Source organism: Mobula birostris, chromosome 32 (assembly GCF_030028105.1).
Source record: "Mobula birostris isolate sMobBir1 chromosome 32, sMobBir1.hap1, whole genome shotgun sequence".
NCBI classification, from domain to species: Eukaryota; Metazoa; Chordata; class Chondrichthyes; order Myliobatiformes; family Myliobatidae; genus Mobula; species Mobula birostris.
Genome location: NC_092401.1, coordinates 4,623,956 through 4,638,877, shown reverse-complemented (window position 1 = coordinate 4,638,877; position 14,922 = coordinate 4,623,956). Strand labels below are relative to the sequence as shown.

The 14,922-nt window shown below is 46.1% G+C and overlaps 1 protein-coding gene across 1 annotated transcript in view; it reads right to left on the bottom strand.

Annotated features, from left to right (window-relative positions):
* Positions 1-6,799, bottom strand: part of LOC140191155 (deoxyribonuclease-2-alpha-like) — a 35,136-nt gene extending 28,337 nt beyond the window's left edge. The window contains exons 1-2 of the mRNA XM_072248283.1: positions 6,264-6,799; positions 2,258-2,370 (exon numbers count right to left, since the gene is read on the bottom strand). Coding sequence (XP_072104384.1) covers positions 2,258-2,370 — 113 coding nt within the window. The 5' untranslated portion in view covers positions 6,264-6,799. The remainder of the gene's footprint in view (positions 1-2,257; positions 2,371-6,263) is intronic.
* Between the last annotated feature and the right edge of the window lie 8,123 nt (positions 6,800-14,922).

Below are 14,922 nucleotides of genomic sequence, written 5' to 3'. Positions count from 1 at the left end.
ACCTTATCTCCTCACCTGGCCATCACCTCCCTCTGGTGCTCCTCCTTATTTTTCTCCCATGACCTTCTGTCCTCGCCTATCTGATTCTCCAGCCCCGCATCTCTTTCACCAATCAACTTCCCAGCTCCTTACCTCACTCCTCCCCTCTTCCAGTTTCGCCTATCACCTTGAGGTTCTTTCTCCCCCCTCTCACTTTCTTACTCTCACCCTCATCTTTTTTCTCCAGTCCTGATGAAGGGTCTCGGCCCGAAACATCGACTGTTCACTCTTTCCCATAGATGCTGCCTGGGCTGCTGAGTTCCTCCGGCATTTTGTGTGTGTTGCTCGGATTTCCAGCATCTGCAGACTTTCTTTTGTTTGGGGTAGGATTAGTGCGTTGATGGGTGCTTGATGCTCAGCATAGACCTCAAGAGACAAAGACTCTGTTTCCATGTTCAACGACAACCACACATGTCCAGAGTTCCATCCATTCCTGTTAGCCAAGCTTTTTGGGGGCCAAGGTGAACAGCTGGACTGGAGCCTGCCACGATAGAACTTGTAGAGTAGCACAGCACAAGGACAGGCCTTTCAGCCTACAATTATCAGAAATTAAACGGCAAATTAAACGAATCCCTTCTGACTACACCTTTCATTTTCCGCGAGTTATGTGCCTACCCAAAAGGTTCTTGAATTCCTCTATCGTATGTGATGATGAGCGAGAGGAAGAACAGGACAAAATGACCTCCTGTTGTTATAAAGCAATGAGTCATACAGCGTGGAAACCTTCTGTTTGGCCCAACTAGTCCATGCCAACCAATGCTCTCATCTAAGCTGGTCCAATCTGGCAGGGGCGGGGGACATTGGGGAGGCACTGCACAGGATCACAGTAAGCTGCAGAGAACTGTAAACTTAGTCAGCTCCATCATGAGCACTACCCTCCCCAGCATCCAGGATATCTTCAAGGCGCGATGCCTCAAAAAAAGTGGCGTCCTTCATTGAGGACCCATCACATAGGTCATGCCTTGCTCTCATTGTTATCATCAGGAAGGAGGTATGGGAGCCCAAAGCCACACACTCAGCTATTCAGGAACAGCTTCTTCCCCTCTGCCATCCGATTTCTGAATGGACATTGAATGCATGAACACTACCTCACTACTTTTTAATTTTTATTTTTTCACGACTTATTTAATTTAACTGTATACTTATTGTAATTCATATTTTTTCTATTATTATGTATTGCATTGCACTGCTGCCACAAAGTTAACAAATTTCACAACATACGCCAATACACACTGCTCAACCTTTCTCAATGGTGGGGGGAGTGGCAGGACCTTCGGGCTTCAATGTTCTATCATTCATTCTATAGAGTCTCTTGTTTTGTGGATGTCTGTGAAGAGTACGAATTTCAGGTTGTATACTGTACGTTAAAAGAACCAAAATGAATTGAAATGAGTTCTGTTCATAGTCCTCTCTGCACTCTTTCAGCTTAATAGCTTCTTTCCTGTAGAAGGGTGACAAAAGCTGATCGCAATATTCCAAAGGTGGCCTTAGCAACATCTTGAACAACTATAACACAACACCCTAACTTCTGCACCCGGTGTCCTGATTGATCAAGGCTGGCATGTCAAAAATGTTCTTCATCACTCTGTCTACCTACGAACCATGTACTCCAAAGGTCTCTCTGTTCTACGACATTCCCCAGGGCCCTACTGTTCACTCTGAAAGTCCTATTCTGACTTGTCTTCCAAAAATGCAATGCCTTGACTTACCTAATTTAAGCTTCATTTCCTGTTCAATGGTTCCATTTAATATCAGAGAATGTATGCAGTATACAACCTGAAATGCTTACTCTTCACAAACATCCATGAAACAGAAGAAAAAAACCCCAAATAATGAACGACAGAAAAAAACGTAAGAATCCCAAAGCCCCCTGCCCGCTCTCACGCACAAGCAGCATCAAACCCTCCCCTTCCCCACTTATTCTAGCATAAAGCATCAGCATTCCCACCACCCACCACGCCAGCAACAGTAAAGCCCCTGAAGAGAGACCATGGTCTACCTCCAACATTTTCAACATCCCACAGGCACTCTCTCTCACTAACAAGGGAGAGACAGACACCCACCTGATCAAGATTCCACTATCATTTCTGATAACATCTTCACTGCCTTTTATCCATCTTCAATCTTCCTGTATCTCTTTAAAATTTTCTCCAGAAAAGGTTAGCCTAGTCTCTAGTTCAAAGTCTTCCTGGTTTGAAAGGTGAATGACCCAACTTACCAATCAACTGGCTGTCCATTGTCATCATAGCAGGAAATGTCAGAGGTCACCGATGACACCAAGTAGGCAGCAATCAGAGAAGCCAACCTGTACCATGGGTTGGAAATGGTCATCTGCAAAAGGATGAAAATCAATAAGTGTAAGTATCTTTCTGTGGCCAGCAATTGGATTCTCATACTCATTTACAAATCCATTCACTCTCTCTCCCCATATTTTCTCTGTAGTTTCCTTCCAGTTCTAATCTCTGAAGCTGAGGTCCAAATGCAATCCCTTCACAGCTGGCTGCTGTGCTTGCCACTGTCACGGCTCTAGGCTCTGGAAATTCCTCCATAAACCTCTCTGCCTTGCTCCCTCTCCTACTCTAAGATACATATCAACACCCACATTTTTGGGCAAAAGTTCCTGTTGGCAGATCCAGTGAAGTAAGATTCTGATAACCCAGTATGCTTGAGATTTTGTTGGTGCTGGACCAAGAGATACTAATTTTTTTGGATTTTATTCCCACTAGTACTGCACCACTGTTTCTTATATGCTACACAGATGCATCGTAAACCTTCCAGTGTACTAGTTGAGTTTAGAGGAAAAACTGTAAACAGCATCTTGGTGCGTTTGAAAGGAACACTGAAACTGGAGTGCCGTTGAGTTTATAGCGTTGACTTCCTGGGCTTTAACAAATCAGATGCCCTGTCCCAGGCTCAGCACGTAGATGTAATCATGAGAAAGACATGACAGAATCTTTCATCCACTAGAAGGTTAAGGAGGTTTGGCTTGTCACCGAATACTCTAATAAACTTCTACAGATGTACTGTTGTAAGTATCCTGGTTGGCCACAGCATGATCAGGTGCGACATTTCAAATACGCAGGAACCCAAGAAGTTGCAGGGAGTTTTTTTACAGTTCCTGATGATTACTGTTTATAGATCCTGTTACAGTTACTGTTCTATAGATCAGCTAAGTATGCCCGCAGGAAAAGAGAAGAATCTCAGGGTTGTATATGGTGACACATATGTACTCCGATAATAAATTTTACTTTTAACTTTTTTTATTATGAACTTTGAGTGGTAGACTCAGCCCAATACATCAAAGTTCAAAGTAAATTTTATTATCAAAGTACATGTATGTCACCATATACAACCCCAAGATTCATTTCCTTGCAGGCATACTCAATAAGTCTTGGAAAACATAAGCAATAGCATAATAAATGAAAGATCGCCCAACTTGGGCGTTCGACCATTGTGCAAAAGACAACAAACTGTGGAAATGCAAAAAGAAGAATTCACAATAATATATAAATAGGCAACAAAAATCAAGAACATGAGAAGAAAAGTCTTTGAAAGAGAGTCCATTGATTGTGGGAACATTTAAATGATGGGGTAAGTGAAGTTGAGTGAAGTTATCCCCTGTGGGTCAGGAGCCTGACGGTTGAGGGGTAGTAACTGTTCCTGAACTTGGTGGTGAGAGTCCTGAGGCTCCTGTACTTTCCTCCTGATGGCAGAACTGAGAAGAGAGCATGACCTGGGCGGTGAAGTCCTCGATGATGGATGCTGCTTTCCTGCAGCAGCATTTCATGTAGATGTGCACAATGGTGGGGAGGGCTTTACCAGTGATGGACTGGGCTGTATTTCACTATTTGTAGTAGAATTTCACAAGCAAATCCCTTCCCACCATTGGTATTACCTATAGGAGACATTGCTTCAAGAAGGCAACGTCATCATCAAAAATCGCCACCTCTAGGTCATGCCATCTTCTCACAGCTATATTTGGGCAGGAGGTACAGAGGCCTGAAGTTGCACATCACCAGGTTCAGGAACAGCCACTTGCCTTCAGTTGTTTGCTTGCTGATGCAGCCTGTACAACCCCCATCCGTGCTTCAGTTTAGCAATGCCATAACTGCTCTGTCCATTTACATTACAATGGGCTTCCACTTTATTTTTATGTTTTTATTCTAATTGTGTTCTTTCTTGTATAGTCTTGTATAATTTATGTGTGTTGTGACTGTTGTGTACCTGATGCTGTTGTAAGTAAGCTTTTCATTGCACCTGTATGTTTGTTCATGTAACAATAAATTCAACTCTGACTTTGACTTTGAGTGCGTTGAAAAGGGGGTCTGAAGCGTTTAAAAGGAATGTGAGCTTCCCCGGTGAAATCATTGCTGAGTAAGTTCAAAACGTAAATGCTGGCACCTTGTGCACAAATTTCAGACTTCAGGTGTTCAGTATCAAAATCCAGTGACCACGCTTTCTGCCATGCATCTGACATGAACACAGTGATGCCGTAAGGTGCTTCGGGAACTCCTGAAAGCTGCTATGGAAATGCAAGTTATTCTTCATCCAAGGGCCCCAACGTTTAAAAGCAAACCTTGTACCCTATGGTCTCCTATACCGCAGCTGAGCCTCTTTAGTACTGAATCATTGACAGGATGGGAAGTGGCCACATATATTACTCACTGCTGGTTTGAATACCCTAGAACAAAGCAGCTTTGTGGGGTGATTTCAGAGGGCAGTCTGGGGCCATTCGGATTGCAGGTCTGCAGTACAGACTGGGTCAGGACAGCAGACTTCGCCTTCCTTCTCTAGAAGTAATTTCTTGGCAATCAGGTATATTCATGATCACCGGTCCAGAGATTAGATATACACTCAGGGGTCCTCCGACCTGAGAGTGGCCGGACCATGGCAGTACTGACATATCGGGGTGCGAATAGGAAGTAGAATTGAAAAGCCAGGCCACCGGGAAGCCGCTCTTATTTTTGCAGACAGAGCAAATCCTGCGTCACTGGTGGAAGAACACCATCTCACAGACTACCCCAGCTAGAAGCCCAGTCAGTCAGCTCCTTGCCCTGTCTGTGGAAGAATGTGTTCAACAGAAGGTGGAAGTGAAAGGAAGCTGAGACACAGGAAGAGAAATGCAGCAAAATGAAGAATGCAATGTTAGCACACTGACGTGACTCATCCTCCGCTTTTCTCTTCTCTTTTTCAACTCCGTTTTACATTGCTTTAGGCGTCAGCACCCATGTCTACCCCAACTTACTGTGGTAAATCTTCCTTGCTGCTTGAGAAATCCACCCTGCTCTCTCAGCCTTCCTCTAACACTTGTCCTCCTGCCCCGATCCAGTGACTCACTGGCCACAGGGCATGATTTGTATTTGCCTGGCAGAGCCCATCTCAGAACAGGGAAAGAGGTGACACTGAAACCAGGAACAGAACAGCGCTGGCCAGGTCAATATTTTGAATATAAATTTACTTTTGACTTTAACACTTCATTAAAGTGCACTCATCTTTACAGGTAGCGTAGTGGTTAGCACAACGCTATGACAGCTCGGGTCGTCTGAATTCGGAGTTCAGTTCCGGCATTGTCTGTGAGCAGCCTGCAGGTCCTTCCCGTGAGTGCGTGGGTTTCCTCCGAGTGCCCCGGTTTCCTCCCACAGTCCAAAGACGTACCGTTTCGTAGGCGAATTGGGTCATTATAAATTGTCCCGTGATCAGGCGAGGATTAAACAGGTGGGTTGCAGACCATTGGGCCGGCAGAACCTGTTCCGTGCTGTATGCCTGAATAATTAATTAATCTTTGTCTTCCTCAGCCCTTTACGTTTTCTACTCAGCTCCGTGCTTCATCTCTCCTCTCGCACCCACCCACCTGCCCCCTCAACTGGTCTCGCCTGATTACCTGCAGCACACCCAAAACACTGGAGGAACTCAACAGGTCGGGCAGCATCAATGGACAGGAGTAAACAGTCCATGTTTCCAGTCAATTCCTTTCATCTGGACTGGAAATGAGGGGAAAAAGCCAGAATCTATCTCCTATCTGATCTGTCACCATCTAGCTAGTACTCTTTCCCCTCCTCCCCCCAACACCTTCTTATCCTGGCTTTTCTCCAGCATCTTGTGCGTGTTACTAATTATGATGATTTTCCTATTAACTTATTCTCTTAATCAACGACTCTGTGAATCAACAGAAACAATATTTACCTTCCCTGTTGTCTAAAAAATATTTCAAACCTAAAGCTTACCTTTCCGTTCTGGTCCACACAAGATCAAAGCAGGCGTGTGTGATTTGAAAACCAGCACTGAAGTGAAAAGGCTTGCCTCGTGAAACAGAGGTCCCACTTCCCGTTTCTGAACGCTACTGTCTGTCAGTAACTCTCGTGCCGCTGGCTAAACTCCAAAGGCAGGGCTCGAAATGAAAACGGAAATCTCCGGATTCGTCAGCTAGTCAGGGGATCGTTTAGAAAAGTACAGCGTTAACATATAAACTGAAAATGTAGGCAATATGCGGGAGAAATTACTATTTTGAGTTGAAGACTAAGTAGACAAAAGAGGCAATGGTGAGTTTCAGGGAGAGTGGGGGAGGGTGTGTCTCTCACAGGCAAAAACCATGGCGGCACCCAGTCGAAATTTAAAGCAAGGTTATCCAGTCAGTGAGTGAATGAAAACAGAGTTAATGTTTCGTGTCAACACTCTTTCGTAAGGACTCAGCGGATTTAGAGATGGGAAAATCGTTTCAGGGTAAGACGCACGAAATGCCGGAGTAAGTGAGCGCCGTCTGTGGTGGGGTCCAAGCAGATGAAGGGCCGGGCTGAGAGCCTTCTCACGACTGGAAGGGAAGGGAGGAGACGTCAGAACAAGAAGGTGGAGGGAGGGGAAGGAGTACAAACCCCAGGTGATAGGTGAGTGGTGTGGGGAGAGAGGAGATGAAGTGAGAAGCTGCGAGGCGATAGGTGGAAGAGGTGAATGGCTGAAGAGGAAGGAATGGGGGGGTGAGTGGGGAACCTGAGTGAAGAGGAAGGAATGGGGGGGGTGGTGAGTGGGGAACCTGAGGGAGGTGATGGGCAGGTCATGAAACATAGAAAATAGATGCAGGAGTAGGCCATTCAGCCCTTCGAGCCTGCACCGCCATTCAGTATGATCATGGTCGATCATCCAACTCAGAACCCTGTACTGGGTGGCTGGGTGATGAGAAAGGGTGAGACAGCAGCCAGAATGTGGAATGGGTTAACAGGGGGGAGTGATTACCAGAAGTTAGACAAATTAATGTTCATGCCATTAATCTGAGTCTACCCAGATGGAATATGGGGTGTTGTTCCTACACCATTCTGGCTACTACCCTCTCATTCCTTCCTTTTCCCCCAATTCTCTTCTCCTCCCCTGCCCTTCACCTTCCTCTGGCTCCCCAGTCCCTTCCTTCTATCCCATGGTCCACTGTCCTCTCTTATTAGATCCCTTCTCCTTCAGCCTTTACCACTTCCACCTAGCACCTTTTCACATCATCCCCCTTCCCCAACCCATACTCCTCCCCCCCCAACTTATCTCACCTATCACCTGCCAGTTTGTACTCTGACACCACCAACCTCCCTGCCCACCTCCTCCACCTAATTATTCTGGTTTCTAACCCCTTCCTTTCCAGACCTGATGAAGGGTCTCAGACCCAAAATGCGGACTGCTTTTCCCCTCCATAGATGCTGCCCGAACTTCTGAGCTCCTCCAGCATTTTGTGTGTGTTGCTCAGGAGTCCCAGCTTTGGCAGATCCTCTTGCGTCTCAGATTGGGCTAATTTCCTTCCCCCGTTAAGACACAGTAAGCAATATCTATGACAGTTCTTCATGATCACCGTCTCATCGCAGAGAAAGCAAGAAGAGCAGGAGCAAGCATGGGTAGAGAATCCGGTTCTTTTGTATTTGCCATATTGCAGAATCCCCAAAGGACTTAACAGCGAATGAAGTTCTTCAGGAGCATAGTCATTGTTCTAATGGAGGAGATGAGGGGGTCTACTCACTCAGTTCAAGCACCCTCTAACCAAATACCTGTGGCATTCATGGAGTGACTCAAGTTCAATTCAGGAGAACGTCGTTACAAAACTACCATTAGAAATAATGGCCACCAGGCTACTGGATTATTTTACAAAACCCCACCAAGCTCACTAATATCCTTCGGGATTACAGATTGCCACCTCGACTTGTCTGGAGTGTATGTTGTCCAGACCCAACAATGTGACTGGCTGTTACCTGCCTCCTCAATTGAAGGACAGCTGGGGACTGAGATCAAATGCATGCTATGTTAGCACACAGAATGTATGTCCGCACTTGCGGTCTGCCCCCAACACAACCGTGGGTGTGTCGCTTCTCCATGCAGATGATGCATTTCACTGTACATGTGATAAATAACTCTCAGTGTGAAATTCTATAAATGCCAGCTATGGATGGAAATCAGAAAATGGGATAATTGCCAGATAATCTATTCCAGTAATGGTGCAGGAGATAGGAAAGCTCGAGAGCACGCAGCACCAGCCTCAGGGGTGGCTTCTGTCCTCTGCTACCACACCCTCTGATGCACTCTGAACTCTCGATCTTTCGATCTACCTCAATGTGGTCCTTGCACTTTATTTGTCTTTCCGCACTGCACTGCAACTGCATTCCGTTTTCTGTTTAGTACCCCCATGTAATTATGCGTGGCATGCTTTTTCACGTACAAATACCAATACTTATCTCAGGGTGCTGTTTAAAACTACAGCTTAGCATTTAACACAACCATTCCTACAGTTCTGATCGAAGTTTTCTATTACTGTTATTTTGCACTACATATTTTAACTTAAATATTTAATAGGCGTATATAGTTAATGTAACTCAGTATTTTCTCTATATTTATTTATCATGTATCACATTGTACCGCTGCCGTAAAGTTAAATTTCACGACATATGCTGGTGATATTAAATCGGATTCTGATTCTGAGAAACTCCTGAACGTAGGCCTCTGTACCTCCCTCTGCAACTGGATCCTCGACTTCCTAACTGGAAGACCACAATCCGTGCAGAATGGAAGTAACACCTCCACGTCGCTGACGATCACCACTGGCACACCTCAGGGATGTGTGCTTAGCCCACTGCTCTGCTCTGTCTACACCCATGACTGTGTGGCTAGACACAGCTCAAGTGGCATCTATAAATTTGCTGACGACACAACTACTGTTGGCAGAATTTCAGATGGTGACGAGAGGGCGTGCAGGAACAAGATAGATCAGCTAGCTGAAGGGTGTCACAGCAACAACTTTGTTCTCAACGTCAGTAAGATCAAAGGACTGATTGTGGCCTTCAGAAAGGGTAAGATGAGGGAGAACATACCAGTCCTCGTCAAGGGATCAGAAGCGTAAAGAGGTGGCAATTTCAACTTCCTCGGGGTGGGGGGGGGGGTGCTACTACACATCAGCTGCAGAAAGTTGTTAAATTAGTCAGCTCCATCATGAGCACTAACCTCTGTAGTATATAGGACATCTTCAAGGAGCGATGCATAAGAGAGGTGGCATTCAATCATGGCTGATTTTTTTCTCAACCCGATTCTCCCACACAGCCTCAGATTAGACGGATGCCCCTTTCGAACAGAGATGAGGAGGAATTGTTTTTGAGCCAGATGGTGGTGAATCTGTGGAATTCATTACCCAGGCAGCCGTGGAGGCCAAGTCATTGGGTACATTCAAAGCGGAGGTTGACATGATTAGTAGGTGCATTGAAGGTTACAGGCAAGAGAATGGGATTGAGAGCAAAAATAAATCACCCATAATTGAATGGTGGAGCAGACTCAAAAACATATCCATACCTGCTTTAAATACATCAAATGAATTGGTCTCCACAGCCCTCTGTGGCAACAAATTCCACAAGTTCACAATCCTATGGCTGAAGAGGTTTCACCTCATCTCAGTTCTATTGGGACAACCTTTCATCTGTGCCCTTGGACCGTACAGTTTCCTACAAATGTCCATTCCATTCACTCCAATCAGTTTTCAGGAGATCCTTTCCCTCTCCCCAATCCCCGCACCTCCATCCGACTGAAAGGAAGCAGACTTACTGACAGCCACCTCATTCCTGGTAGCGTAGTGGTTAGCGCAACGCTTTATAGTGCCAGCAACCTGGGTTGTATTCCCATCGCTGTCTGTTTGTGTGTTCTCCCCATGACCGTGTGGGTTTTCTCAGGGGGCTCCGGTTTCCTCCCACATTTCAAAGGTGCACCAGTTGGGAAGTTAATTGGTAATTGTGAACTGTCCCATGATTAGACCATGGTTAAATTGGTCATTGTGAACTGTCCCATGATTAGACCATGGTTAAATTGGTCATTGTGAACTGTCCCATGATTAGACCATGGTTAAATTGGTCATTGTGAACTGTCCCATGATTAGACCATGGTTAAATTGGTCATTGTGAACTGTCCATGGTTAAATTGGAGGTTTCTGGGTGGTGGGGCTCAAAGGGCCTGTTCTATCCCAGTAAGTCCACACCCTCCATCGGTCATCACCCACACAGATCAATACCTCCAGCTTCCTTTCAAAAGATTAGAGCTTCAATCTATGGAATTTGTTGCCACAGAGGACAGTGGAGGCCAAGTCATTGGCAGAGGTTGATGGGTTCTTGATTGGTAAGGGGGTTAAGGGTTATGGGGAAAAGGTGGGAGAATGGGGTAAAAATATCAGCCACAGAAAAACAGCCATGATTGAACTCAATGGGCTGAATGACCTGATTCTGCCCCAATATCTTATGGTTTATAGTGATTCCCAATTAGGCTGGGGAAAGTGATGGCAAGTTGTTGGCCTGTTGTACTCGCACTGGTGATCGTGTAGTAGAGGGAGAGGGAGTTCCAGTACTGACATCCAGCAGAATATTTCCAGTTCAGGGATGGAGAAGGAATTGAAGGGGAATTGGCAGGTGATTGTATCCATATGCATCTATTGCTTGTCCTTGATGGTAGAGATTGTTGTTTTGGTTGGAATGGTGTAGGCAATGCTTCTTGTGGATGCCACACACTGCAGCTTGTGTACCAGTTCTGGGATGGGGGGAACACATGGGGTGTGGGTGGGATACCAATTGAACACACTACTTAGACCTGGGTAAGGTTGTGGATTGTGGCTGTTATACATCCAGGCAAGCGAAGAGTATTCTGTTTGTGTATCCTAATAGTGCATCATAGAATAAGGCCAGTCAGCCTGGAATTATGATGCGACACACACACAAAAGGTTGGAGGAAATCAGCGGGCCAGACCAGATCCATGAAAAAGTGTAAACGGTCAACATCTCAGGCCGAGATTCCCTAAATCAGGACCGGAAAGGAAGAGGAGGAGACTTCTCGTGCAAAAAAAACCCCAAATTGCACAAGCTGCAACAAACAAAGAAAAATGAGCAAAAACCACAGCAATGGAAGGATCCAAGCATATTCAGTTCAGCTCTGCAGGCTGCCCCAGTTCAAGAACGCTCAAAATAGCAACAAAAAAAGAGTGACCAGAAAGCAGAAACACATCATAAAGTGAAATACAGCGTCCAATCCACAAACCATGTCGAGTAAACCTCGCTCTAAGCCCAGAGCTCCGGCCCCATTCTCCGACAGCATCAAGGGACAGAGGGGCCACTCGAATGCAGGGACCTTCCTTTGGAAGCAGTCAGCGAGAGGGAGAGAGGGACCGTCACACGCAGACACCTCCCTCTGGCAGCAGTGTTTCAATGTGTATGTGATAAATAAAACTAACTTCACGTCTCTATGGACCTACAGCTATCTTATGTTGACCTGACTCATGTGGAAGGGGGCTGTAGTCTACAGTGGGTGCAGTACAGTAGCAGGTTCATCTGGGGCAGGGATAGAAAAGTGTCCTGTTTGTTGGCACTGGAATAAACTCACAGGTGGATGTAGAAAACATCCCATGGCAAAAGAATTCTCTCCATTGTCCTGGGATAATAATTAACCTTCAACCAACATCATTAAAACAAAGCCATACACGCAAAATGCTGGCAGTATCTCTGGAAAAGAATAAACAGTCGACTTTTCAGGCCAAGAACCTTCTTCAGGACTGGAAAGGAAGAGGAGGAGACTTCTCGTGCAAAAAAAACCAAATTGCACAAACTGCAACAAAGAAAAATGAGCAAAAACACAATAAAAGACACGCAAATGGAAGAATCCGAGCATATGCGGGGGAAGAGACCGGAATAAGAAGGTGGGGGGGGGGGAAGGGGAAGGAGAACAAGCTGGAAGGTGATAGGTGAAGCCAGGTGGGTGGGCAAGATGAAGGCCTGGAGAGGAAGGAATCTGATAGGAGGGGAGAGTGCACCATTGGAGAAATGAAGAAGGAGAGGCAACAAGGGGCAAGTGATAGGCAGGTGAGAAGAGGTAAGAGGCCAGAGTGGGGAATAGAGAAAGAGGGAGGGGAAAGGGTATTTTTACCAGAAGGAGAAATTGATATTCATGCCATCAGGTTGGAGACTACCTAGACGGAATATTAGGGATTGCACCTCCACCCCGACAGGTGGCCTCACCTTGGCACGAGAAGAGGCCATGGACCGACATGTCGGAATAGGAACGGGATTCTTTTGTCTTCATCACAATGCTAGCCAGTTTGCTGAGCACAAGTTGTCTTTCCACTGTGGTAAAGGGTTGTAGCACGGCCTGCAAAGTGCCTTAGTAACACAAGATTTTCTTTATTGTCACGAAACACCCTGGTTTCCTCGGCTGCGTCAGTCTAGGGAAGACAACCTCTGGCCCTGCCAAACTTGAGGTTGATGCGCGCTCCGACCCCAAACCCCCTGTCTGTGTAATTCGCTAACTCCTTACAAATTAGTGCCACGGAATAACAGACAGTACAGCACATACGATCAAAAGATTATCTTTATGATTCTTAATTTGACTAAAGGGTTAGTATAAAGTATAAAGTAAAGAACAAAAGAAAGAAAATGGCCCATTTTAATGAAACACTCTAATGTGCACAAGTTGGAGTTCACAGTTTCTCCCAGTGGCCGATCCTCAATTGATCTCAGCCCGCTCTTCTTCTAATCACGGTCCCACTCCGGGTTGAATCCTATGACCTCCTTTCTCCGGCATCTTCCGTCTTCATTCCCTCTCAAACCGAAAACTCCAAGCCCAGCCTTCATGTCCCTCGCCAGAGGAACATCCCCTGAATTCGACCATCCTAATTGGATGGCAAATGTTTCTCCTCATCTCTTATCTTCCATAATAACCCAAACGTAAGCTGAAGGTGGAGCAAGCTGGAATCAAGCAGCTCTCACAGAACTGCCAGAATGAAATACATGCAGCATAACGGTAAAAATATGAACAGGGCATTACACTCTCCCCCCACCAAAACAGTCTCGTCCTCAGGACTTGGAAATAATTTGTCATCTTCTATTATTAGCACTGCTTTCAAAGGAATTTCATGATGTCAGCACCTCTAATCCATTTGTAAAGGTTAGTGACATATCTAGCCCCAAATTCTTTATGAGGACTCAGTCTCCTGGCATGAGTTAGGAGAACCTCACCTTTTGATCATACTTCCTCTGATTTCCTTGATTCAGCTCAGCAGCCGCAAACTCGGCTTATTCATAAGCCTTTTTCAGCTCCCTTCTCATATCAGACACATACTTCAGATAAGTCTTCGGTGGCAGGTCTTCCTCGTCAGTCCCAAATCAAAGGTCGATGGGCAACCTCGCCTTGCACCCAAACAGCAGAGAATATGGCAAGTACCCGGTAGCTTCATTTCGTGCACAGTTGTAGCAGTAGACCAGATGTCCAAATGTCAACGCCACTTGTTCTTTTTGCTGATCTCCAAGGTTCTGAGCATGTCTAGCAAGGTCCGATTAAACCTCTCGGGCTGGGGATCGCCCTGATGGTGATAAGGCGTGGTTCTTGACTTCTTGATTCCAAGCATGCTCAGTAACTCATGTTTGAGCCTACTTTTGAAATCTCGTCCCTGATCACTATGTATCTGCCTGGGAAGCCCATAATAAATGAAATATTTCTCCCACAGTGTTCATGGTGGGAGTGATCTGTGATGACTAAGACATTCACCATGTTGCTGGCATCTGGGTCTACGGACAGGAAATCCATACACATCATGTCAGGTGGCCCCACACTCTGCAAGTGGGACAACGGAGCGGCCCTCGTAGGCAGCGTCTTCCTCCGTATGCATCGAATACACGACATGGAGTACTCTTCGACCTCTGGCCTCATCCGGGGCCAGTAGAATCGATCGAAAAGCCATCCACAGGTCGTGTCAACCCCCAAATGGCCAGAATCATCATGAAGTGACTTCAACACAATCCCCTGATACTTCTCAGGCAGAACCAGCTGAGAACACCAAGGCCGGTCTGGAGGCAACGTGACCCGATATAGGATCTGGATCCTCAACTCCAATCTTGGCCATTCTCTCAGTAATTTAGAAACCACAGTGTGTTTCATCCTCTCCGCTTGGGCCATGTCTCCCTTTTCGACTGCTGACCAAATGGTACCGATGCCTGGGTCATCTCGCTGAGCAGCTGCCACTTCCCCAGGACTCAATTCTGGCAACTGGTTTGTCTTTAGCGCAGTCAGGTTACAGTAAGCTTGTGGAATGTCACCACCACTCAACCCCTGCAGCAACCATAACCACGTATCGTAATCACTGTACTCAACAGAGACCGGTAGCTGGGTGACTGTCAGGAGAGGGAAGGGGAATAGACAGAATGAGCAGAGCACCCCTGTGGCCGTTCCCACCAATAATAAGTACATCGTTTTGGATACTGTTGATGGGGACGACCTACCAAGGACAAGTTGCAGTGGCTCCGTCTCTGGCACCGAGATGAGACCCTCAGCTCAGAAGGGAAGGAGGGAAAAGAGGAGAGCAGTAGTGATAGGGGATTCGATAGTTAGGGGGACAGATAAGAGATTCTG